A 27,552-nucleotide genomic window follows, 5' to 3' on the forward strand; every position below is an offset into this window, starting at 1 on the left:
CAGACAGACAGACAGACAGACAAGCAGTCAGTCAGACAGGCAGACAGACAGACAGACAGACAAGCAGTCAGACAGACAAGCAGTCAGACAGACAGACAGAAAGACAGGCAGGCAGACAGACAGACAGACAGACAAGCAGTCAGACAGACAAGCAGTCAGACAGACAGACAGAAAGACAGGCAGGCAGACAGACAGACAGACAGAAAGACAAGCAGTCAGACAGACAGACAGACAGACAGACAAGCAGTCAGACAGACAACAGTCAGACAGACAGACAGAAAGACAGGCAGGCAGACAGACAGACAGACAGAAAGACAAGCAGTCAGACAGACAGACAGAAAGACAGGCAGTCAGTCAGACAGACAGTCAGACAGACAAGCAGTCAGTCAGACAGGCAGCCAGACAGACAGACAGACAGACAGACAAGCAGTCAGACAGACAGTCAGAAAGACAGACAGACAGACAGACAGTCAGACAGACAAGCAGTCAGTCAGACAGACAGACAGACAGACAGACAGACAGACAGACAGACAGACAAGCAGTCAGTCAGACAGACAGACAGACAGACAGACAGACAGACAGACAGACAGACAAGCAGTCAGTCAGACAGGCAGCCAGCCAGACAGACAGACAGTCAGTCAGACAGACAAGCAGTCAGTCAGACAGGCAGGCAGACAGACAGACAGACAGACAGTCAGACAGACAAGCAGTCAGTCAAACAGGCAGCCAGACAGACAGACAGACAGACAGACAAGCAGTCAGACAGACAGACAGACAGACAGACAGACAGACAGACAGACAGACAAGCAGTCAGACAGACAGTCAGAAAGACAGACAGACAGACAGTCAGTCAGACAGACAAGCAGTCAGTCAGACAGACAGACAGACAGACAGACAGACAGACAGACAAGCAGTCAGTCAGACAGGCAGCCAGACAGACAGACAGACAGTCAGTCAGACAGACAAGCAGTCAGTCAGACAGGCAGGCAGACAGACAGACAGACAGACAGTCAGACAGACAAGCAGTCAGTCAAACAGACAGACAGACAGACAGACAGATAGTCAGACAGACAGACAGTCAGAAAGACAGACAAGCAGTCAGTCAGACAGACAGACAGAAAGACAGACAGTCAGACAGACAGATGAATAAATAGAAAGAGAAATAGATGAGCCATGTGAGCAAAAAAGGGTGATTAATAATGTAAAGTGATGATGCTCTCACAGGTGGCTGATGTTAAAAATAATTCAAACCCTGAGGAGGAAGTGAAGGAGTGGAGCAGCAGAAAGAGGGGATTGAGAACAAATTTGGCCACGGTGGGGAGTGCAACGGGAGGGGGGCTTAACAGGAGAAGGCAGGTGGGGAAGCTGGAGAGAGAAATATGGGATTTGATGAATAGAGGGAGACAGGGTGCTACCATGAGAAAATAGGATTCCTGAGACAGAGAGAGAAGGCGTCTGGCACTGACAAATAATGTGTCTGTCTGCTGATCTGCTCACCTCCAGCTCTCATTAGGCCTCATTAACACTTGTCACATTCTGAATTAATTCTGCGCTCTCTTACACACACACACAGAATTATGCATGTGTATGAAGGTGCACTGATCACTCAACTAGAAAAGGACCTCTAACACACTCTTAAAACTCATGCTTATGTCAAAGTCTCCTAACTTTCTGAGTCTTTAATGTAATTTATGTACATGCATTTGACTGCTGAGTTGTTTTCCACTTTGGCCTACAGGTCATAACTAACAGAAATCTGAATACAGAAAATAAACACATAGATGTTCCTACCTGGTCCCAGGGGCTGAGGATGCCTCCTGAAAACATGAATAGGTAACCCATGGTGACCAGACAGGCCCATATAAGCAGAGAGAAGAGGCCGAGCATCCGCTTGAAGACAGACTCGATGCAGACGAGGATGAAGATAGACAGGAAAAGGAAGAGCGCAGCAGGAACCGTGATCAAGAACGTCAGGTGGTCCTCAGTAGTCTGTGGAGAAAGACACAAAGGAAGGATAACAGGTTTATAAAGCCTCATCTGTTCTAAGGAAAGAGACGTGTTTGCTGTTTGACCTTGCGTTGGCGTATGCGTCTGGCTGCATCATGGACATTCTGTTAAATATACTTGCTTATACACAGCACAAGTTACAGGAGGAAACCTCTAGAGGGCACACTGAAGAACTCAGGCTGTATAAAACTAAATGATGTGTGGGATGTAAACTACAAACATGGTGACACTCAATGTTTATTCTAGGACCAGATCTGGCATAATAAAAGTTTATTATCAATAACAGTAAAAAATAATAGTAACATAAGCCCAGACGTGTGAGTGGTGGTCAGAACACACACATTTCCTCAACAATCTTTCTCCCAACTGGACGCCATGGTCCTGGTGTTTTGGTTTAATGGGTGATCATGTTATCTAGTGACTTTCAGGTGAGTGTGTATATTGATGCTGTCATTAGGGCAGCTATTGTCTTGTGTATTATTTGTAGCCTACTGTGAAAAAGTATTTGCCACTCTCTGATTCCTGAGTTTTTAATATATTTATCACACTTAAATATTTCTGATCAAACCAATTTCAATATCTCACCAAGACAACACAATTAAATAGAAAATTCAGTTTCTAAATGAAGATTTTATCTATTAAGGTAAAAAAATCCAAACTTATCTGTCCCTGTGTGAAACAGTAATTTCCCCCTGATCCTAATAACTGGTTGTTCCATCCTTGGCAGCAATAACTGAAATCAAGCGTTTGTGATAATTGCTGATGAGTCTTTCTCATCGCTGTGGAGGAATGTTGTCCCACTCTTCTTTGCAGAATTGTTTTAATTCAGCCACACTGAAGGGTTTTCCAGCATGAACTGTACGTTTAAGGTCACACCACAGCATCTCAGTTGGATTTAAGTCCAGACTTTGACTTGGCCACTCCAGAACCTTCATTTAGTTTATTCTGATCCATTCAGAGGTGGACTTGCTGGTGTGTTTCAGGTCGTTGTCCTGCTGCATAACCCAAGAGTGCTTGATCTTGAGGTCATGAACTGATGGTCAGACGTTGGCCTTCAGGATTTTCTGGTAGACAGCAGAATTCATGGTTCCATCAATCACAGCAAGTGGTCCAGGTCCTGAAGCAGCAAAGCAGCCCCAGACCATCACACTGACACCACCATGTCTGACTGTTGGCGTGATGTTCTTTTTATCAAATGCTGTTATTTTTACTCCAGATGTAACGGGACACACACCTTCCAGAAAGTTCTACTTCTGTCTGGTCAGTCCACAGAATATTTCCCAGAAGTCTTGGGGATCATCAGGATGTTTTTAGTCAAATGTGAGACGAGCCTTTGTGTTCTTTTTTGTCAGCAGTGGTTTTGGCCTTGGAACTCTCCCATGATGCCATTGTTGCCCAGTGTCTTTCTGATGGTTGAGTCATGAACTCTGACCTTAACTGAAGCCAGTGAGTCCTGCAGGTCTTTGGATGTGGTTCTGGGTTCTTCTGTGACCTCCTGGATGAGTCGTCATTGCACTCTTGGAGTCATTTTGGTTGGCTGACCACTCCTGGGAAGGTTCACCACTGTTCCCAGTTTTCTCCATTTGTGGATAATGGCTCTGACCGTGGTTCTCTGGAGTCCCAAAGCCTTGGAAATGTCTCTGTAACCTTTTCCAGACTGACAGATTTCAATCACTTTGTTTCTCATGTGTTCTTGAATTTCTTTGGATGGTGGCATGATGCGTTTCTTTCTGAGATCTTGTAGCCTACTTCACTTTGTCTGACAGCTTCTATTTAAGGGATTTCTACATTCAACTAATCTGGAGGAAATCAGGCCTGGGTGTGGCCAGAGAAACTGAACTCAGCTTTCAAGAACTGTAGTTAATCACAGTTAACTCATTATTTAACAAGGGGGGAATTACTTTTTCACACAGGGACAGATAGGTTTGGATTTTTCCCCTTAATAAATAAAATCATCATTTAGAAACTGAATTTTCTATTTACTTATGTTGTCTTTGTGAAATATTAAAATTGGTTTGATGATCAGAAATATTTAAGTGTGATAAATATGCAAAAACATCAGGAATCAGAAAGGGGGAAAATATTTTCTCACAGCATTGTACGTATACTCAGCTACTGAAAATGCTAGTGGAATATGAGTAAAATCATAGATTAGTGAGACAAGTGAGGGGGAAGTGTAAGATGAGATTCTCCATTCACGGAAATGTTTCAACTGCATTTCTACGATGAAAAATGTCAAAGTTATAAATAAAAACAGCAAAAACGTGCTGGCAAGTGCTTAGACCTCAGAGGGTTTTTAATTCAGAGGAAATCACACTGAAATTAGTCACTTTATTGGGCTCACACTTGAATGAGTGCTAGTAAATCCCCAGTAGGATCTAACATCTACTGCTGAACTGAGACTCAAAGTGTAAACAGGTGCAGACATAACTGCCACACAGAAAAGGAAGTTTTTCCTGGAAGTCATTGAGCGCTAACTACAGAGGTATACTGCATATTCTCTGTTAGATGAGGATGAACTACTAGTGCCAAGGTAGTAAACAAGGTCAAAGTACAAAAAAAGAAACTACAGCTTTCTGCATCCTACTGAAGGCTTTTAGTTGCCATAAAGACATTACAAGTACAACATGACACATGCACTCAAAGAGACGAACAGACGGCACACAGATTGGCAGACAGACAGTCTGAGCCCAGAGAATGTGCTACAGCATCAATTCTACACTCACACAGAGTCAAAGTCAGCATTTACAAACTGTCAACACACACAAAAGGCACACATGCAGACACACACCAAAGCACATGCACACACACCCGCACACATGCAGACACACACAAAAGCACATGCACACACATCCGCACACAAGCAGACACACATAAACATGCACACATACAACAGCAAGATCTCTGTCTGTATCAGCCCAGTCTTTACCTTCTTTGATAATAATAATAATAATAATAATAATAATAATTGTATTTCACACAATAATCCCACAAATATGGCAGAAAGGGTTCTTAAAGCATATCAGCTCTTCTCAAAGATTTTCTGTTTGTTAGAGCAGTAATCTGTCTGAATGAAAAAGAGTCTTCTCCTAAAACAAAACATAGAGTAAATGTTCTTCCCAAGCTTCATTTTTCTTAACCCTCTGGTATCCCTACAAATTTCTGCCTCATTTTCCTCCTAGTGTGCAAAAATGCACAGGGGAGTTATTACTGTAAATAAAAAAAAATTATATTAGTTTATTTTTAATGGTTTAATTTTTTCCTTGTTTCATAAACTTGTGCCATTAACAAAAATACCAAATACTTAATAACTGTCATATATTTTAACCCTTTAATTGCCATGTTTGTAAAGTAAACAAACACAATTTTTTTGATAAAAGAAAAAAAAAAAACACAAATTGATTTCTGTCAAGATACTACACTGAAAGTGAATGATTTATTTATGGATGACTGCAGCCTGGCATATGTCATTGATTAGTAGCATCATTGGTTAAAATGCATTATTACATTTTTGTGAGGTCAATTATTCTGAAATACTCACGTTTTTCACCCTTCTGCACAAAAAATGCACACCTTTAAATCATGTTATAAATATCATACATTTCAAAACTGTTTTACTGTTATTGAATTATATTTTTCTCATTTAAGGTCAGCCCTAACCATCAAATACTCATTCAGTTTATTTTTTTAACTCTTTAAATGTCATGTTTTATTGATGATGTCACTGCAGTTTTAGATGCAAAATACACAAAAAATGATTTTTTTGCAAGTTACTACATGAAAATTATAGAACTTATTTTTTGATTATTGCACAGACACACTCACAGACTCACACACTGATCTGCACTTAAACAAACCTCAGAGAGTTAGTGAGAAGGGGAGCAGAGGGCGGTATAACACTGAAATCTGGTGGAAAAAACATGTATTTCCTGCCCTCGCCCATATACGGTAAAAGTGACGTCACAGGGTAAAAAAATGGTCCAGGTGCAAATGTAAAGTCCCAACTCTCAAATGAAGCCCAGAAACCAGAAAATGCATGATTCATGCCTTAATGGCGTATGGATCAAAAGAAATGGTTTGAATGGGTTTCAATGGGGACTTTTTGCACACCAGGGATATTAACGCTATAAAAAGGTTTACTTTATTTATGTCGGGCTGATTGTTGTGGCTGGGACAGAATTTTAGAAAGTGTGCAAAAATGAACAAAAATACAATACATGATAACATTAATTGTGAAAGAAGACAAAGTAAAAAAAAAAAAAAAAAAAAAAATTCAACTAAGTGTGAATTTTTGGCACAAAGGGTACCAGAGGGTTAAATTTAAGAGGAAAGAGTCTGGAAAAGTTACTCCACAAATTTCCAAAAGAGCTCAGCATGCATTTTCTTCAGTCTTTAGATGAAGTGGAAATACCCAACCATTTGGGCGCTGGAGTCTATCCCAGCTGTCATTGGGCAAGAGGCCGGGTACACCCTGGACTGGTTGCCAGTCAATCACAGGGCTGACATATAGAGACAGACAACCAGGCATGCTCACACTCACACCTACGGGCAATTTAGAGTCACCAATTAACCTAACGAGCATATCTTTGATGGTGGGAGGAAGCCGGAGTATTATGCACAGAAAGGTCCTGATTGGGATGTGAACCAGGAACCTTCTTGCTGTGAGGCAACAGCGCTAACCCCTGTGCCACCGTGCAGTCCTAAAGTGTAAATATTCTAGCTAAAATCTAAATACTCTGAATATGGGCCAAGGTTTACACAGTTACAGGATGCCTTTGACCTTGATTCATGCATGTCATTTTCATTTCTGTATGTTAACAGGAGGCAGCAACACCTTTCACATCCTCTTAATGTCTGCAGCCTGAGCACTTTCATCCTCTTGACCTGTCCATAACCTCTGCATGTGCCCAAAGCCTGAAGCAATTTTATAATTAATGATTCTGTAGAGAGAGCACTGCAACTTTCTGGTTCTTACTCACTAGGCAGCAATCCCATTACCGCACATCTACACTCAAAATGTAGTCTGCCTCATTCAGAGAAACTTATGGAACAGCAGCAGAATCTCCATCATGCTGCATTGCTTTCACATACTCAACACCTTTTATAGGATCCTGGTGAACAGGTACGCATGTGAAGAATTTCAAGCTTTTTTAAAGCCATTATTGCCCTGACAGGTCCAGTAGATGTAAATGTTACATTAGAAACGTTTGGATCAGTTTTACATTAAAATCAGCATCAGTGTGGGAATAAATGACTTGAGAAAGATGATTTCAACATGGTTTTCACCAAGGCAGCTCTTATGTAATAATGAAAAAACCATCACAGATTCAAACCTTGAAACCTGACAGTTTATTGAGTTGAATTGCTCGCTGAGAATGGCAGAGCTATTTGGCCAGAGCAGAAGCAGGAAGAGCTGATTTGCTGTTTGTAAAAGTAGCAGCACCATGTAGCAGAGGTAGTATGAGTCAGGGTCTGGCAAAGGGATCCCATGGGATCTGGCTGCTGACGCCACGCTGACTATACAGTCAGCCAGGGGCACAGGCTGAATCCCAATGAGGATGTAAGCACTGGTGGAGTACCTGTGTGACCATCAGTGGCCATGACTTCTGCAACAAAACACAGTTTGCACAGATTCTATACACACACGTTGGACAGGGCTGAAGCCACTCTCTCATCACCGTGGGGTTTTCACCTACTCGTTTTGTAAAAACAGAGGCATCTGCACTTTGCACGTTTCTGATTGTAGGCCGTCTAATCCTGTTAAAACCCTCTAAAACCGTTTAAAGCCACTTCCCTCAATATGCTATACGGGGCGTGTGTAGCTGTGCCTGCCTGCCATAGCATGCTGCATTGTTATCAGAACAATTCTTTCCTTTTAGCCCAGGCTAGCTTATCCAGCTATTATACTGAGAGGGAAAAGGGAACATGAAGCTTTTAGTGGCAGCAGAAAGATGACTGAGAGATTCAGTCATCTAATTATTCATCAGTGATGAGGAGACACACAAATGTTTAAGAGAGGGGAGCAGGTAGTGCAAAAGGTTGGACTAAAACATGTATGCACTTCACATATTTATGTTCAAAGTATTTATCCAGCTGTAGGAAGGGGCACTCATGACAAATTTCTGCAGTTATGCAGTTCTCTATGGAGTTTAGTCCTCCGTAGTGGCTACGTCATGTTTTGCTGCTCTGATTGGCCTATAAAGATATGACAGACAGAACGTTCATCCAATCACCCTCCTAGTTTTTTTTTAAAGGCTCTGCCCTTTCCAAAACCCTGTGTATGGGAGGTTTTCCAGATGGATGTGTGAAACAAATCCATCTGACGTGCCAGGTTAGCTGATCACACTGTCAGAAAAAAATCTGAGTCATAAATGAGCAAAAAAGTCAGATTCGGATCATGGATAGTTAAACCTCTGAAGATGATCCAGAAGACAGAAGCACATCTAGTCTTCAACCAACCAACCCAAGACAGCTCATGCCACTCCTCTGTCCATCTCTCCACACTGACTTCAGCTCACTCCAAATTCAAAACTCTAACCAATGATTACAAAAAGACCCAGTCTTTTGGGATCACTATGCACTTATCTAGGCTGTTCTCCTCTGTTGTCTCATGGTAGAATGAGTCTGATCTAGGCTATTCTCCTCTGTTGTCTCAGTGGTAGGATGAGTCTGATCTAGGCTATTCTCCTCTATTGTCTCATGGTAGAATGAGTCTGATCTAGGCTATTCTCCTCTGTTGTCTCATGGTAGATTGAGTCTGATCCAGGCTGTTCTCCTCTGTTGTCTCATGGTAGAATGAGTCTGATCTAGGCTATTCTCCTCTGTTGTCTCAGTGGTAGGATGAGTCTGATCTAGGCTATTCTCCTCTGTTGTCTCAGTGGAAGAATGAGTCTGATCTAGACTATTCTCCTCTGTTGTCTCATGGTAGAATGAGTCTGATCTAGACTATTCTCCTCTGTTGTCTCATGGTAGAATGAGTCTGATCTAGACTATTCTCCTCTGTTGACTCATGGTAGAATGAGTCTGATCTAGGCTATTCTCCTCTGTTGTCTCATGGTAGAATGAGTCTGATCTAGGCTATTCTCCTCTGTTGTCTCATGGTAGATTGAGTCTGATCCAGGCTGTTCTCCTCTGTTGTCTCATGGTAGAATGAGTCTGATCTAGGCTATTCTCCTCTGTTGTCTCAGTGATAGAATGAGTCTGATCTAGACTATTCTCCTCTGTTGACTCAGTGGTAGAATGAGTCTGATCTAGACTATTCTCCTCTGTTGTCTCATGGTAGAATGAGTCTGATCTAGGCTATTCTCCTCTGTTGTCTCAGTGGTAGAATGAGTCTGATCTAGGCTATTCTCCTCTGTTGTCTCATGGTAGAATGAGTCTGATCTAGGCTATTCTCCTCTGTTGTCTCATGGTAGAATGAGTCTGATCTAGGCTATTCTCCTCTGTTGTCTCAGTGGTAGAATGAGTCTGATCTAGGCTGTTCTCCTCTGTTGTCTCAGTGGTAGAATGAGTCTGATCTAGACTATTCTCCTCTGTTGTCTCATGGTAGAATGAGTCTGATCTAGGCTATTCTCCTCTGTTGTCTCATGGTAGAATGAGTCTGATCTAGGCTATTCTCCTCTGTTGTCTCAGTGGTAGAATGAGTCTGATCTAGACTATTCTCCTCTGTTGTCTCAGTGGTAGAATGAGTCTGATCTAGGCTATTCTCCTCTGTTGTCTCAGTGGTAGAATGAGTCTGATCTAGGCTATTCTCCTCTGTTGTCTCAGTGATAGAATGAGTCTGATCTAGGCTATTCTCTTCTGTTGTCTCAGTGGTAGAATGAGTCTGATCTAGGCTATTCTCCTCTGTTGTCTCAGTGGTAGAATGAGTCTGATCTAGACTATTCTCCTCTGTTGTCTCATGGTAGAATGAGTCTGATCTAGGCTATTCTCCTCTGTTGTCTCATGGTAGAATGAGTCTGATCTAGGCTATTCTCCTCTGTTGTCTCATGGTAGAATGAGTCTGATCTAGGCTATTCTCCTCTGTTGTCTCAGTGGTAGAATGAGTCTGATCTAGGCTATTCTCCTCTGTTGTCTCATGGTAGAATGAGTCTGATCTAGACTATTCTCCTCTGTTGTCTCATGGTAGAATGAGTCTGATCTAGACTATTCTCCTCTGTTGTCTCATGGTAGAATGAGTCTGATCTAGGCTATTCTCCTCTGTTGTCTCATGGTAGAATGAGTCTGATCTAGGCTATTCTCCTCTGTTGTCTCATGGTAGAATGAGTCTGATCTAGACTATTCTCCTCTGTTGTCTCAGTGGTAGAATGAGTCTGATCTAGGCTATTCTCCTCTGTTGTCTCAGTGGTAGAATGAGTCTGATCTAGGCTATTCTCCTCTGTTGTCTCAGTGGTAGAATGAGTCTGATCTAGGCTATTCTTCTCTGTTGTCTCATGGTAGAATGAGTCTGATCTAGGCTATTCTCCTCTGTTGTCTCAGTGGTAGAATGAGTCTGATCTAGGCTATTCTCCTCTGTTTTCTCATGGTAGAATGAGTCTGATCTAGGCTATTCTCCTCTGTTGTCTCATGGTAGAATGAGTCTGATCTAGGCTATTCTCCTCTGTTGTCTCATGGTAGAATGAGTCTGATCTAGGCTATTCTCCTCTGTTGTCTCAGTGGTAGAATGAGTCTGATCTAGACTATTCTCCTCTGTTGTCTCATGGTAGAATGAGTCTGATCTAGGCTATTCTCCTCTGTTGTCTCAGTGGTAGAATGAGTCTGATCTAGACTATTCTCCTCTGTTGTCTCATGGTAGAATGAGTCTGATCTAGGCTATTCTCCTCTGTTGTCTCATGGTAGAATGAGTCTGATCTAGGCTATTCTCCTCTGTTGTCTCATGGTAGAATGAGTCTGATCTAGGCTATTCTCCTCTTTTGTCTCAGTGGTAGAATGAGTCTGATCTAGGCTATTCTCCTCTGTTGTCTCAGTGGTAGAATGAGTCTGATCTAGGCTATTCTTCTCTGTTGTCTCATGGTAGAATGAGTCTGATCTAGGCTATTCTCCTCTGTTGTCTCAGTGGTAGAATGAGTCTGATCTAGGCTATTCTCCTCTGTTGTCTCAGTGGTAGAATGAGTCTGATCTAGGCTATTCTCCTCTGTTGTCTCATGGTAGAATGAGTCTGATCTAGGCTATTCTCCTCTGTTGTCTCAGTGGTAGAAGGAGTCTGATCTAGACTATTCTCCTCTGTTGTCTCATGGTAGAATGAGTCTGATCTAGGCTATTCTCCTCTGTTGTCTCATGGTAGAATGAGTCTGATCTAGGCTATTCTCCTCTGTTGTCTCATGGTAGAATGAGTCTGATCTAGGCTATTCTCCTCTGTTGTCTCAGTGGTAGAATGAGTCTGATCTAGGCTATTCTCCTCTGTTGTCTCAGTGGTAGAATGAGTCTGATCTAGGCTATTCTCCTCTGTTGTCTCATGGTAGAATGAGTCTGATCTAGACTATTCTCCTCTGTTGTCTCATGGTAGAATGAGTCTGATCTAGGCTATTCTCCTCTGTTGTCTCATGGTAGAATGAGTCTGATCTAGACTATTCTCCTCTGTTGTCTCAGTGGTAGAATGAGTCTGATCTAGGCTATTCTCCTCTGTTGTCTCAGTGGTAGAATGAGTCTGATCTAGGCTATTCTCCTCTGTTGTCTCATGGTAGAATGAGTCTGATCTAGGCTATTCTCCTCTGTTGTCTCATGGTAGAATGAGTCTGATCTAGGCTATTCTCCTCTGTTGTCTCAGTGGTAGAATGAGTCTGATCTAGGCTATTCTCCTCTGTTGTCTCAGTGGTAGAATGAGTCTGATCTAGGCTATTCTCCTCTGTCTCAGTGGTAGAATGAGTCTGATCTAGGCTATTCTCCTCTGTCTCAGTGGTAGAATGAGTCTGATCTAGGCTATTCTCCTCTGTCTCAGTGGTAGAATGAGTCTGATCTAGGCTATTCTCCTCTGTTGTCTCAGTGGTAGAATGAGTCTGATCTAGGCTATTCTCCTCTGTTGTCTCAGTGGTAGAATGAGTCTGATCTAGGCTATTCTCCTCTGTCTCAGTGGTAGGATGAGTCTGATCTAGGCTATTCTCCTCTGTTGTCTCAGTGGTAGAATGAGTCTTATCTAGACTATTCTCCTCTGTTGTCTCAGTGGTAGAATGAGTCTTATCTAGACTATTCTCCTCTGTCTCAGTGGTAGAATGAGTCTTATCTAGACTATTCTCCTCTGTTGTCTCAGTGGTAGAATGAGTCTGATCTAGGCTATTCTCCTCTGTCTCAGTGGTAGAATGAGTCTGATCTAGGCTATTCTCCTCTGTTGTCTCATGGTAGAATGAGTCTGATCTAGGCTATTCTCCTCTGTTGTCTCATGGTAGAATGAGTCTGATCTAGGCTATTCTCCTCTGTTGTGTCAGTGGTAGAATGAGTCTGATCTAGGCTATTCTCCTCTGTTGTCTCAGTGGTAGAATGAGTCTGATCTAGGCTATTCTCCTCTGTTGTCTCAGTGGTAGAATGAGTCTGATCTAGGCTATTCTCCTCTGTTGTCTCATGGTAGAATGAGTCTGATGTAGACTATTCTCCTCTGTTGTCTCATGGTAGAATGAGTCTGATCTAGGCTATTCTCCTCTGTTGTCTCATGGTAGAATGAGTCTGATCTAGACTATTCTCCTCTGTTGTCTCATGGTAGAATGAGTCTGATCTAGGCTATTCTCCTCTGTTGTCTCAGTGGTAGAATGAGTCTGATCTAGACTATTCTCCTCTGTTGTCTCAGTGGTAGAATGAGTCTGATCTAGACTATTCTCCTCTGTTGTCTCATGGTAGAATGAGTCTGATCTAGGCTATTCTCCTCTGTTGTCTCATGGTAGAATGAGTCTGATCTAGACTATTCTCCTCTGTTGTCTCATGGTAGAATGAGTCTGATCTAGGCTATTCTCCTCTGTTGTCTCAGTAGTAGAATGAGTCTGATCTAGACTATTCTCCTCTGTTGTCTCATGGTAGAATGAGTCTGATCCAGGCAATTCTCCTCTGTTGTCTCATGGTAGAATGAGTCTGATCTAGACTATTCTCCTCTGTTGTCTCATGGTAGAATGAGTCTGATCCAGGCAATTCTCCTCTGTTGTCTCATGGTAGAATGAGTCTGATCTAGGCTATTCTCCTCTGTTGTCGCATAGTTAGAATGAGTCTGGTCTAGGCTATTCTCCTCTGTTGTCTCATGGTAGAATGAGTCTGATCTAGACTATTCTCCTCTGTTGTCTCATGGTAGAATGAGTCTGATCTAGGCTATTCTCCTCTGTTGTCTCAGTGGTAGAATGAGTCTGATCTAGACTATTCTCCTCTGTTGTCTCATGGTAGAATGAGTCTGATCTAGGCTATTCTCCTCTGTTGTCTCAGTGGTAGAATGAGTCTGATCTAGACTATTCTCCTCTGTTGTCTCATGGTAGAATGAGTCTGATCTAGGCTATTCTCCTCTGTTGTCTCATGGTAGAATGAGTCTGATCTAGGCTATTCTCCTCTGTTGTCTCAGTGGTAGAATGAGTCTGATCTAGACTATTCTCCTCTGTTGTCTCATGGTAGAATGAGTCTGATCTAGGCTATTCTCCTCTGTTGTCTCATGGTAGAATGAGTCTGATCAAGGCTATTCTCCTCTGTTGTCTCATGGTAGAATGAGTCTGATCTAGACTATTCTCCTCTGTTGTCTCAGTGGTAGAATGAGTCTGATCTAGGCTATTCTCCTCTGTTGTCTCAGTAGTAGAATGAGTCTGATCTAGGCTATTCTCCTCTGTTGTCTCATGGTAGAATGAGTCTGATCTAGACTATTCTCCTCTGTTGTCTCATGGTAGAATGAGTCTGATCTAGGCTATTCTCCTCTGTTGTCTCATGGTAGAATGAGTCTGATCTAGGCTATTCTCCTCTGTTGTCTCAGTGGTAGAATGAGTCTGATCTAGGCTATTCTCCTCTGTTGTCTCATGGTAGAATGAGTCTGATCTAGACTATTCTCCTCTGTTGTCTCAGTGGTAGAATGAGTCTGATCTAGGCTATTCTCCTCTGTTGTCTCATGGTAGAATGAGTCTGATCTAGACTATTCTCCTCTGTTGTCTCAGTGGTAGAATGAGTCTGATCTAGGCTATTCTCCTCTGTTGTCTCATGGTAGAATGAGTCTGATCTAGGCTATTCTCCTCTGTTGTCTCAGTGGTAGAATGAGTCTTATCTAGACTATTCTCCTCTGTTGTCTCAGTGGTAGAATGAGTCTTATCTAGACTATTCTCCTCTGTTGTCTCAGTGGTAGAATGAGTCTTATCTAGACTATTCTCCTCTGCTGTCTCCAGTGGTAGAATGAGTCTTATCTAGACTATTCTCCTCTGTTGTCTCCAGTGGTAGAATGAGTCTTATCTAGACTATTCTCCTCTGTTGTCTCAGTGGTAGAATGAGTCTTATCTAGACTATTCTCCTCTGTCTCAGTGGTAGAATGAGTCTTATCTAGACTATTCTCCTCTGTTGTCTCAGTGGTAGAATGAGTCTTATCTAGACTATTCTCCTCTGTTGTCTCAGTGGTAGAATGAGTCTTATCTAGACTATTCTCCTCTGTTGTCTCAGTGGTAGAATGAGTCTTATCTAGACTATTCTCCTCTGTTGTCTCAGTGGTAGAATGAGTCTTATCTAGACTATTCTCCTCTGTTGTCTCAGTGGTAGAATGAGTCTTATCTAGACTATTCTCCTCTGTTGTCTCAGTGGTAGAATGAGTCTTATCTAGACTATTCTCCTCTGTTGTCTCAGTGGTAGAATGAGTCTTATCTAGACTATTCTCCTCTGTTGTCTCAGTGGTAGAATGAGTCTTATCTAGACTATTCTCCTCTGTTGTCTCAGTGGTAGAATGAGTCTTATCTAGACTATTCTCCTCTGTTGTCTCAGTGGTAGAATGAGTCTTATCTAGACTATTCTCCTCTGTTGTCTCCAGTGGTAGAATGAGTCTTATCTAGACTATTCTCCTCTGTTGTCTCAGTGGTAGAATGAGTCTGATCTAGGCTATTCTCCTCTGTTGTCTCATGGTAGAATGAGTCTGATCCAGGCTATTCTCCTCTGTTGTCTCAGTGGTAGAATGAGTCTGATCTAGGCTATTCTCCTCTGTTGTCTCATGGTAGAATGAGTCTGATCTAGACTATTCTCCTCTGTTGTCTCATGGTAGAATGAGTCTGATCTAGACTATTCTCCTCTGTTGTCTCAGTGGTAGAATGAGTCTGATCTAGACTATTCTCCTCTGTTGTCTCATGGTAGAATGAGTCTGATCTAGGCTATTCTCCTCTGTTGTCTCATGGTAGAATGAGTCTGATCTAGGCTATTCTCCTCTGTTGTCTCAGTGGTAGAATGAGTCTGATCTAGGCTATTCTCCTCTGTCTCAGTGATAGAATGAGTCTGATCTAGGCTATTCTCCTCTGTCTCAGTGGTAGAATGAGTCTGATCTAGGCTATTCTCCTCTGTTGTCTCATGGTAGAATGAGTCTGATCTAGGCTATTCTCCTCTGTTGTCTCATGGTAGAATGAGTCTGATCTAGGCTATTCTCCTCTGTTGTCTCAGTGGTAGAATGAGTCTGATCTAGGCTATTCTCCTCTATTGTCTCAGTGATAGAATGAGTCTGATCTAGGCTATTCTCCTCTGTTGTCTCATGGTAGAATGAGTCTTATCTAGACTATTCTCCTCTGTTGTCTCATGGTAGAATGAGTCTGATCTAGACTATTCTCCTCTGTTGTCTCAGTGGTAGAATGAGTCTGATCTAGGCTATTCTCCTCTGTTGTCTCAGTGGTAGAATGAGTCTGATCTAGGCTATTCTCCTCTATTGTCTCAGTGGTAGAATGAGTCTGATCTAGACTATTCTCCTCTGTTGTCTCATGGTAGAATGAGTCTGATCTAGACTATTCTCCTCTGTTGTCTCATGGTAGAATGAGTCTGATCTAGACTATTCTCCTCTGTTGTCTCATGGTAGAATGAGTCTGATCAAGGCTATTCTCCTCTGTTGTCTCAGTGGTAGAATGAGTCTGATCTAGGCTATTCTCCTCTGTTGTGTCAGTGGTAGAATGAGTCTGATCTAGACTATTCTCCTCTGTTGTCTCAGTGGTAGAATGAGTCTGATCTAGGCTATTCTCCTCTGTTGTCTCATGGTAGAATGAGTCTGATCTAGACTATTCTCCTCTGTTGTCTCAGTGGTAGAATGAGTCTGATCTAGGCTATTCTCCTCTGTTGTCTCATGGTAGAATGAGTCTGATCTAGACTATTCTCCTCTGTTGTCTCAGTGGTAGAATGAGTCTGATCTAGACTATTCTCCTCTGTTGTCTCATGGTAGAATGAGTCTGATCTAGGCTATTCTCCTCTGTTGTCTCATGGTAGAATGAGTCTGATCTAGACTATTCTCCTCTGTTGTCTCATGGTAGAATGAGTCTGATCTAGGCTATTCTCCTCTGTTGTCTCATGGTAGAATGAGTCTGATCTAGGCTATTCTCCTCTGTTGTCTCATGGTAGAATGAGTCTGATCTAGGCTATTCTCCTCTGTTGTCTCAGTGGTAGAATGAGTCTGATCTAGGCTATTCTCCTCTGTTGTCTCATGGTAGAATGAGTCAGATCTAGACTATTCTCCTCTGTTGTCTCATGGTAGAATGAGTCTGATCTAGACTATTCTCCTCTGTTGTCTCAGTGGTAGAATGAGTCTGATCTAGACTATTCTCCTCTGTTGTCTCAGTGGTAGAATGAGTCTGATCTAGACTATTCTCCTCTGTTGTCTCATGGTAGAATGAGTCTGATCTAGACTATTCTCCTCTGTTGTCTCATGGTAGAATGAGTCTGATCTAGGCTATTCTCCTCTGTTGTCTCATGGTAGAATGAGTCTGATCTAGACTATTCTCCTCTGTTGTCTCAGTGGTAGAATGAGTCTGATCTAGACTATTCTCCTCTGTTGTCTCATGGTAGAATGAGACTGATCTAGGCTATTCTCCTCTCTTGTCTCAGTGGTAGACTGAGTCTGATATAGACTATTCTCCTCTGTTGTCTCAGTGGTAGAATGAGACTGATCTAGACTATTCTCCTCTGTTGTCTCATGGTAGAATGAGTCTGATCTAGGCTATTCTCCTCTGTTGTCTCATGGTAGAATGAGTCTGATCTAGGCTATTCTCCTCTGTTGTCTCATGGTAGAATGAGTCTGATCTAGGCTATTCTCCTCTGTTGTCTCATGGTAGAATGAGTCTGATCTAGGCTATTCTCCTCTGTTGTTTCAGTGGTAGAATGAGTCTGATCTAGACTATTCTCCTCTGTTGTCTCATGGTAGAATGAGTCTGATCTAGACTATTCTCCTCTGTTGTCTCAGTAGTAGAATGAGTCTGATCTAGACTATTCTCCTCTGTTGTCCCATGGTAGAATGAGTCTGATCTAGGCTATTCTCCTCTGTTGTCTCAGTGGTAGAATGAGTCTGATCTAGGCTATTCTCCTCTGTTGTGTCAGTGGTAGAATGAGTCTGGTCTAGGCTATTCTCCTCTGTTGTCTCATGGTAGAATGAGTCTGATCTAGGCTATTCTCCTCTGTTGTCTCAGTGGTAGAATGAGTCTGATCTAGGCTATTCTCCTCTGTTGTCTCAGTGGTAGAATGAGTCTGATCTAGGCTATTCTCCTCTGTTGTCTCATGGTAGAATGAGTCTGATCTAGACTATTCTCCTCTGTTGTCTCATGGTAGAATGAGTCTGATCCAGGCTATTCTCCTCTGTTGTCTCAGTGGTAGAATGAGTCTGATCTAGGCTATTCTCCTCTGTTGTCTCAGTGGTAGAATGAGTCTGATCCAGGCTATTCTCCTCTGTTGTCTCATGGTAGAATGAGTCTGATCTAGACTATTCTCCTCTGTTGTCTCATGGTAGAATGAGTCTGATCTAGACTATTCTCCTCTGTTGTCTCAATGGTAGAATGAGTCTGATCTAGGCTATTCTCCTCTGTTGTCTCAATGGTAGAATGAGTCTGATCTAGGCTATTCTCCTCTGTTGTCTCAGTGGTAGAATGAGTCTGATCTAGGTTATTCTCCTCTGTTGTCTCATGGTAGAATGAGTCTGATCCAGGCTATTCTCCTCTGTTGTCTCCAGTGGCAGACTCTTTAGCCCTGATAGGCAACTAAAACCTGTTTCACTGGAGTTACACATCTCAATTCAATACACAACATTCCTGAAAAATGTTCTCATCATGATTTCAGATACTCTCCTTGAAGAAATCTTAAGTTTTTTTGAACTGAGATCCATTCATCACAGCACCCGGGGGTCGACTTTATCAGTATAGAGGAAGCAAATAGACAATTCATCATCACACAGAAAGATGCCAGAGGGTAGAGCAGTGGGTAGGGTTTGCTGATTGGATCAACCCCGTTGGAAATCCATCCATACAAGCAAAGATTCCCATGAGGGAAATAAAAAATATCTGATACATGTGACGATAGACCATGTTAATGTGGGCACTTGTAAAAATCTAGCCAGGGAAATTGATTTTGTGAATAGTCCCTAACCCTTAGAGGCAAATCCATGGACATTATACAGAGCAAAGAGAAGTGATCCAAAACTTGTTTCTTTTAGGAGCTCTACCAAACTGTTAAACAAACCTTTAGTGTGGGATTTTCTTAAATAGGTATCACACGTTCAAAAGTGTAGAGCAGTGTCACTCAACCCTGCTCAACCAAAGAGCCAAATAGTTGAAAAATACCTTTGCAAGAGCCACAATCTAAGTGGTGAACAGTGGCAAAACAGCTTGAAGTAGCAAAAAAAAAGCAAGTTAAAGGTGGCAAACCTGGTCAAAAAGCAGCAAAAAATGGAAGAAAACGGGTCAGAAAGTAGCAAAAAATGTTTGAGATGTGACCAAAAAAATGAGTTTACAGGTGGCAAAAATGGTCCAAAGGGGCAAAGTGTGGTAAAAACAAAAATGACAAAAGATAGCTTAAACAGGTGAAAAGAGGCAAAAATTGGCAAAAAAGAGAGAAAAAAAGTGGTATTTAATGGCAAAAGGTAGCTTTAATGGGTGAAAAGTGGCAAAAATAGGCAAAAGAAAAAGTTAAAAATGGGTATTGAATGTCAAAAGGTAGCTTAAATGGGTGAAAAGTGGCAAAAATAGGCAAAAATGAGTTAAAATAGGGGTACTTAATTGCAAAAGGCAGCTTAATTGGGCTAAAAGTGGCAAAAATGGGTAAAAAAGTAAGACAAAAAAGTGGTACTTTATTGCAAAAGGTAGCTTAAATGGGTGAAAAGTGGCAAAAATGGGCAAAAAAATTTGTTAAAAAATGGGCATTTAATGGCAAAAGGTAGCTTAAACAGGTGAAAAGTGGCAAAAATGGGCAAAAAATTAAGACAAAAAAGTGGTACTTTATGGTAAAAAAATAAGCACAAATGGGCAAAATATGTTAAAAGTAAATAAAAGTGGCAAAAAAGGGCAAAAATAGGCAAAAAAATTTGTTAAAAAGTGGGTATTTAATGGCAAAAGGTAGCTTAATTGGGTGAAAAGTGGCAAAAATGGGCAAAAAAGTAAGACAAAAAAATGGTACTTTAATGGCAAAAGGTAGCTTAAATGGATGAAAAGTGGCAAAAATAGGCAAAAAAAAAATGTTAAAAAGTGGGTATTTAATGGCAAAGTAGCTTAAACAGGTGAAAAGTGGCAAAAATGGGCAAAGAAAATAGTTAAAAAGTGGGCTTTTAATGACAAAAGGTAGCTTTAATAGGTACAAAGTGTCAAAAATAGGCAAAAAAATGTGTTAAACAGTGGGTATTTAATGGCAAAAGGTAGCTTGAACAGGTGAAAAATTGGCAAAAATGGGCAAAGAAAAAGTTTAAAAAGTGGTATTTAATGACAAAAGGCAGCTTAAATGGGTGAAAAGTGGCAAAAATGGTCAAAAAAGTAAGACAAAAAAGTGGTACTTTATGGTAAAAAAAAAGCTTAAATGGACAAAATATGTTGAAATGTGCAAAAATGGGATAAACGTGGCAAAAATTGCCAAAAAATAAGACAAAAAAGTGGTACTTTATGGCAAAAGGTAGCTTAAACGGGTGAAAAGTGGCAAAAATAGGCAGAAAATAGTTAAAATAGGGGTATTCAATGGCAAAAGGTAGCTTAATTGGGTGAAAAGTGGCAAAAATGGGCAAAAAAAAATGTAAAAAGTGGGTATTTAATGAAAAAAGGTATCTTAAACAGGTAAAAAGTGGCAAAAAAGGGCAAAGAAGTAGTTAAAAAGTGGGTATTTAATGACAAAAGGTAGCTTTAATGGGTGAAAAGTGGCAAAAATAGGCAAAGAAAATAGTTAAAAAGTGGGTATTGAATGTCAAAAGGTAGCTTAAATGGGTGAAAAGTGGCAAAAATAGGCAAAAAAATTTGTTAAAAAGTGGGTATTTAATGGCAAAAGGTAGCTTAAACAGGTGAAAAGTGGCAAAAATGGGCAAAGAAAGTAGTTAAAAAGTGGGTATTCAATGACAAAAGGTAGCTTAAATGGTTGAAAAGTGTCAAAAATAGGCAAAAAAAATTGTTAAAAAGTGGGTATTTAATGGCAAAAGGTGGCTTAAATGGGTGAAAAGTGGCAAAAATGTGCAATAAAGTAAGACAAATAAGTGGTACTTAATGGTAAAAATTAGCTTAAATGGACAAAATATGTTGAAATGGGCAAAAATGGGATAAAAGTGGCAAAAATAGGCAAAAAAGTAAGACAGAAAAGTGGTACATTTTGGCAAAAGGTAGCTTAAATGGGTGAAAAGTGGCAAAAATGGGAAAAAAAGTAAGAAAAAAAGGTGTTATTAATGGCAAAAGGTAGATCACATGGCCAAAATATGTTGAAATGGGCAAAAATGGGATAAGAGTGGCAAAAAATAGGAAAAAAAAGAGATTTTTAATGGCAATAGGTAGTTTTAATGGGTGAAAAGTAGCAAAAATGGTGAAAAAGTAAGAAAAAGGTGACATTTAATGACAAAAGGTAGCTTAAATGAGTGAAAAGTGGTAAAAATTGTGAAAAAGGGCAAAAAAAATGTTGTTTTTTTTTAAGTTTTTAGGGGAATAATATTTCAAATTAAGACATAAAATAGCCACATGAGGTCCCAGAGCCACAGGTTGAGTATCACTGGTGCAGAGTAACAGGAAGTCCCTCTGGCCTTTGTATTGCTGGAGAAGGAGGAGATGTAATGGTCTTGGTTTGTTGATAGCATGGTTGGCCTGTTCTTCACCCTGAGTTTACCTGACGGTCATAAAAAGTACCAAACCTGTGATTTTGCTGGAAGAGCTGCATCTGCACGTAGACGGTCAGAGCTTTGTGTTGCTGCAGCTCCCAGCTCAGCCAGTGATGTCACAGCAGCCACTGTATTTCTCCTCATTCATTCACCTTCCTGCCCCTGAGTGATCCATTATTTCAGAAACACAATGCTCCGACTGCCCTGCATCTATCAAACTGTCAACGAGGTGGAACAAAATCAGCCGTCGGAGATGTTTGGTAACAAAATAGCACCTAAATGTGCCCACGCTTAAAAAATGTGCAGCAATCAGGGCCTGAAGACCAGAGGCAGAGGATGAAGACTGAGGTCTATAAACTCTGTAATCAGTGATGTAAATCATAAGGCAAATGAGGGTTTAATGCCCAGCTCATAGATTTCCACTGTCCCATTAGCAGAAGTTATATTGATCTGTTTTAAACTGTCCACTTGTATGAAAATGTCATTCAAATAAAAAAAAAAGCCAAGAAAATGCAGGATCACACATGCAAATACATGCACATGCATTCCACTCCATAAAACCTGAAGGCAGCAAAAAAGACTCAATATTTTCTAAAAAAAAAAAATGCATCTAAAATGTAGAAGGAAATGAGAGACTTCCTTTGACAAACACACCCAACTGCACATGGAGTCAGAAAATATACATAAATGTATGCACGCACACACGCAGCTGTGCATTATGGGTGTCTGAAAAGCACCACGTTCACGTCAGCCCTGATCTGTGGAGAAAGATTAAAGCGTGGAGTAATTTTGGAAGCATTAGTGCTGCTTTGGTTGGGTTTCTGCCGGCTCACTGATAAAGCCAGAACACTTAAAACAACATCCTCTCCCTCCTCCGCCCCCCCAACACCCTGCTCCAGATCTACACTATTTATTCCTGACATTCTTCTTCATCCAGCAGACGTAAATACACGCACCGCGCTGGACGTCCACACCATTACAACAGCTCCTTTTGGCCTCTCAAGGATCAAACTGGGGGAAAATAATGATTTCTATAATAATATAGAATGACAGGAAATGATTACAGATCACCTGTGAGGTCTGCAGAGAAGAAGAGGAAAGCCTGGTGAAATAAACTGAACAGCCGGGGCTGTAAAATCTATTGATCTGACTTAAATAGAAGTAAAGGGATTGATTTAGGTGCAGGGTTTCCTGGGAAATGCCTGTTATTGAGATCAATTGAATGTGTTGCATGACTTCACTAACAGCCTCATAAAAGAGCAGAGGTGGTCTTTGACCATTACCATCATAAAATGCCTCCAGAAGCTACAAGAGCAAATGTTTTTACCATTCAAGATGTTCATAAAAATTGTGAAATCCTCCATCGTTCTCAGGGCTCAGCCCAAAGCTGTCGACCTTGACCCACTCTGCTACTATGCAGAGAAAAACACACACCTCTATGAAGTCCAGGACACAAATTACAGCTAAACAATTATCTAGAAGCAACAAAACCCGTAGGAATGAGTGGGCTTTCTTTTGTATAACTATTTCATAAAAACACAAAAGCGATACTTGAGAAACAATGGCTTGTGTTTGTGGTTGAGTGTTTGTGGCCAAAACAACGCTTTTCACTTGACAAAAGCATAAACACCCACACAGCTGCGAACTAAACTCTCATCCCGCTCTTGATCCACTTTGCAAACCCAGTTTTACGATTTAAAGTGCTGCTTCACAGCCTCTCATGTTGTTCACACACACTCGCACACACACCGGGGTCTCCCTGGCTCATTCAGGCTCACGCTGAAAACACAAAACTCTTCTTCTATTCTACCTCCACTCTGTGATCTTAACAAGGAGCGTTCTCTCTGATACTTGATAATGGATGTGGAGCTTTTATCCACTAAAACCTCTGACGGTGCAGTGGTAAAATGGTCAGCATTCCACAGCAAGGTTAGAATAGTGAACTAGAACTAACTAAATAACTAAAACCAAAAGCTAAAAATCATTTTAGTTCACTGAAACTAAAACAAACTGAGCTTTATGAGAAAAAAGCTGACAAAACTAACTAAAATGAAATAAAATCAGAGAGTTTTTGGCAGCAGCACACTGTCTGACATGAACACCCAGGCCCGGGGAGAGTAAAGTGGCCTGATTTGATTGTAGCAGACTTCGCACAATGGTACATTTTAGGTCTGGAGTCGAATGCAAACATAAAAATTGAATAAATAAAAGGAAAATTAAGAGCTCCTTTGGGTCTGGCCCTGGACAGGTGTCCCATATTCCCCCAAAAACTAAAACGAACACTAAAACTAATAAAAACTAAACTGAAATCTAAAACAAAAGGTAAAAACAAAATAAAAATAAAACTAATAAAAATTTCAAAACTATTATAAGCTTAAAAACTGTGGCTTTTATCCTGAAAACAGTTTTGGAGGTACATTTATTTTTAAACTTTTAATATTAAAAGTAAAACTTTTGATTTTGCTCTTTGGCCACTGAAAATTTTTGGCTGAAAATGGCATTTTCAGTTTTCGTCCAAAAGACTTTTATTACGAAACAACACCGAAACACAACGTTGTGATGACGCAAGCAAAAACCGCGGCCAGCACACGCTTGGCTCAGTGGTTCTCAAATAGGGGTACGCATACGTGAAGGCACTTTAGGGGGTACGCGAGATATTAGAATATATGCCGGCTTTGCACGTCACGATTTTGCAAGTATATTACATTCTAAAATCACATTCAGGCTGCGAACGTCTGCAGTGTGTTTTCTCTGTCCTCTGATAAACAGTGATATTTATTGGAGCAGAAGATAAAAGGAGGTTTCTCCCTCTCTGTCCTTCACTCCATGCATAGCACGGCACTTTTACGCACAGCCAGGAGGTCAGTGGCGTTTAGTTTCACTGTTTCATTCACTGTGCCAGCCAAGTTTGTACAAGGAGGGACTGACTTTTCATCCATTCTATGTCAAATATGATCAATAATAGTAAAAGGGCACAGCTGAGGTTACTGTGAGAGGAGTTAACTCCCCTTCAGCGCACAGACTGGCTCACCTGTTTGTGTTCCAGACTGGTCAGAGGAGTCATTTCAGTGAGCTGGTTGATCCGGAGCTTTTATAAGTCGTATGTCTGAGGTCAGAGGAGACTGTGTTGGTAAATATTTCACTGGAATAAAGCCCTGTTAGTTTAGAAACAGCTCCAGCTGTGTGAGTAGCACATTTGTGTTCACATAGACATGTGGGGCTGCCTGCTGCCTGTCTCCCTTTCTACCAGGCTACATGAGGCAAAAACACAAGCACTGATACAGACAGATATAAGAAGAGGACAAACATCAGGTGGTGTTGGAGAGAACGTTTTTGTTCCTCTGCCTTAAAAATCGGCATCACCACCATGTGGCTCATTGGAGCTAAACTTTGAAAAAATATCGGCAGCAATGTCACACTTCATTCATAAAAAGGTTCATGATTTATGTTTTGTGAATAAATGCTGATCTATAACTAAGTTCCTGATTTCAGGTTGAGAAGAGATCTTTATTATGATCCCAAAAAGGGGCAACAAGTGGTCTTTTTATAATTAATTATTTACAGGTTTTTAGTTCTTTCTAGCTCGATGTTTTTACCTCCAAATAGTTCCAGACAGACCGCTGCAGCTGAGCAGAGTTTTGCACACCTCTGGGTTTAAATGGTTTTATGCCTTTCCACTCACAGTTTTCACTACATTAATTTGAATTCCCACATTTAGTGATGAGACGATCTACTCTGAGTTTAGTCATGCATTTTTAAAAATTTAAAATGCTTGAAAAAAATCTAATATTTGTAATTTGAAAGTGTTTATCAGTTACTGAGTTTGATAAATCAGACGGCTGTCACAGCACTGTTTAACATCTTTCTTTTGGCCAAAAAGCTTTGCACTGTTTAGTGGGTACTTGGCTGAAAAAAAACTTCACAGAGGGTACATGACTGAAAAAAGGCTGAGAACCACTGATTTAATATAAACTGCCTGGCCAAAAAAAAGTCACCACCTGGATTTAACTAAGCAAAGAGGTACGAGCCTCCTATTGGATAATTACTGCATGGGCGATTATCTTTCAGCTGGCAACAAGTTATTTAACCCCAGCTGATGCAATGAGTAACTTCTCATTTCTTAAACAATGGATTTTTTCTTCCCTAATGGCACGGGCATATTCCAAGATGACAATGCCAGGATTCATCAGGCTCAAACTGTGAAAGAGTGGTTCAGGGAGCATGAGACATCATTTTCACACATGGATTGGCCACCACAGAGTCCAGACCTTAACCCCACTGAGAATCTTTGGGATGTGCTGGAGAAGGCTTTGCACAGTGGTCAGACTCTCCCATCATCAATATGAAAATTAATGCAACACTGTGATATTGCAGAAGCTTATCGAAACAATGCCACAGCGAATGCGTGCTGTAATCAAAGCTAAAGGCGGTCCAACGAAATATTAGAGTGTGTGACCTTTTCTTTGGTGGTGACTTTTTTTTTGGCCAGGCAGTGTATGTGAGTGGGGTCAAGTTAAACATTTTATTTTGTATTCTATTTTATTTTATATTGTGCATTGTTGGAATGTCAGTGCTTAATTGATATTTTCATAATTTTGTAGTTGATTTAATCTTTGAAGCATTAATATTAATTTATGCAATTGCAACTGATTTTAGTGAGGTTAGTACACAGTCATAGCCATAAAGGCAATGGTTCCAGTAACTGGCATAATAATTTATTTTGGTGTTTTCAGCCTTGGTTTCCTCATTTTCAGTTTTCAGTTTCGGCCAAGAATTTTCATTTCGGTGCATCCTTATATATAAACCAATGCTTAAAATAACAATTCAACTGATATCAATGTTTTTTTAATTCTTTACACAGATCAGAGTTTGTCTAACAGGTCATTTGTCTGCCTGTAAAAAATCTTGTTGAATTCAGCTGCTAGATATGCCAGATGCTAGTATAAAATGTATTGAAAACAGCAGATCAACACTGAAAAATGATTCCTGTTCATGCAGCATCACTTCACTGGTGTCTGGTGTTGGTAAATAGGCAATGATGAGTCTCTACATCCTTAGTCTCAGCCAGTAATGAAGCTGCCAGCTCCAGCTTCATCATCTCCAACTCCTCCCTACTGAACTCTCTAAAACAATTTCCTAAGTGCTCAGAATGTGTCTCTTTCACTACACAGATCTTGTTGTTTGTAAGGAAAACACCCTGATGCTTTCATTTCTGGTTGCACCAACAAGTTAATTGGACAACAGTTAGGAATAAAGTTTCTACCCAGAGACTGTGATTGTGATTATGTTCTACGCTCTTCCATCTACATGAGTGAATGTTATACACACCTCCAAAAGCCTCTTAACCACTAGCCTGCACATAAAGACACACGCTTACCAGTCCTGAGGCGAAGAAGACCGCCAGCAGCGCGAGGCAGGTTCCCATGACGATCAGCAGCAGGAACACGATGAGCGGATGCTGCTGGCTCATTCTGTAGTAGGACTCGTACAGCCAGTCCTGGGGCTTCTCCACCTCAACGTACACCTCGCTCTGGAACCCGGGGCAGCCGTCTGCCATGCTCTCAGGCCCCTCCGTGCACTCGCCGCCATCGTTCTTCTCTAGCAGGTAGCGTCCGCGGGTCCACAGAGCCTCCTGCCACATGGGTAGCTGTCTCTGAAGAGCTGCTCCTGCTTTCTGACCGACCGAACCCGATCAAAACAAACTACGACTCCTCTCCCTAAAGAGCCAGCCTCCTCTTTCTTCTCCTCCTCGTTTGGAAAACTTTGGTCGGCTTTGGGATGGCTGAACAGCAGAGCAAACGACGGACAACTTTTGTGCTCCTCTGCTCTCCCTCACATCCTCAGCTCTTCTCTCCTCCTCCTCCTCTGAGGCAGAGTGAGCCAGGACGGCTTTAAAAGCGATCTTCCTCCTCCTCTCTCTCAGAGATACGGCTTTGCAGCACAGAGGAGATGATCTTCAGCTCCTCTTCTCCTCGCTGGTTTCTGTGATCCAGAGAGCAGGCAGCCTCTCTCAGCTCTGCTCTGTGCTGGAGCTGCAGAGAGCTAACATGTTACTGTGCTGAGGTGCAGCTGAGGACTGAGGGAGGGAGAGACTGTATGACTGAGAGGAAGAGGAGGGTGTGTACCGACGTGTGTGGTGGGGAGAGCTAGTGGGCAAAGTGTGGCTACCAGAGAAAATGTGTGATAAGCTAATGTAGGGAAAACTGGTCTATGACTCAAGTCTGGGTTTCTGTGTGAGCCTGCAAGGTACGAGAAAAAATAAGACGTTTGCATAATAGAGAAACAGGAGACAGAGAGGAAGAAGAAGTGTCTCTGTTAGTTTGCTGGAA

At 41.3% G+C, this 27,552-nt stretch overlaps 1 protein-coding gene across 4 annotated transcripts in view; it reads right to left on the reverse strand.

Moving 5' to 3' along the window:
- The window catches only part of adcy2b (adenylate cyclase 2b (brain)), a 124,513-nt gene extending 97,235 nt beyond the window's left edge, over positions 1-27,278 (reverse strand). For all 4 annotated transcript variants that reach the window (XM_041809317.1, XM_041809319.1, XM_041809318.1 and 1 more), the window contains exons 1-2: positions 26,601-27,278; positions 1,792-1,989 (exon numbers count right to left, since the gene is read on the reverse strand). In XM_041809317.1, the coding sequence (XP_041665251.1) occupies positions 1,792-1,989; positions 26,601-26,864 (462 nt within the window). In that variant the 5' untranslated portion in view covers positions 26,865-27,278. The remainder of the gene's footprint in view (positions 1-1,791; positions 1,990-26,600) is intronic.
- Positions 27,279-27,552: the final 274 nt, after the last annotated feature.

Source organism: Cheilinus undulatus, linkage group 16 (genome assembly GCF_018320785.1).
Source record: "Cheilinus undulatus linkage group 16, ASM1832078v1, whole genome shotgun sequence".
Classification (NCBI taxonomy): Eukaryota; Metazoa; Chordata; class Actinopteri; order Labriformes; family Labridae; genus Cheilinus; species Cheilinus undulatus.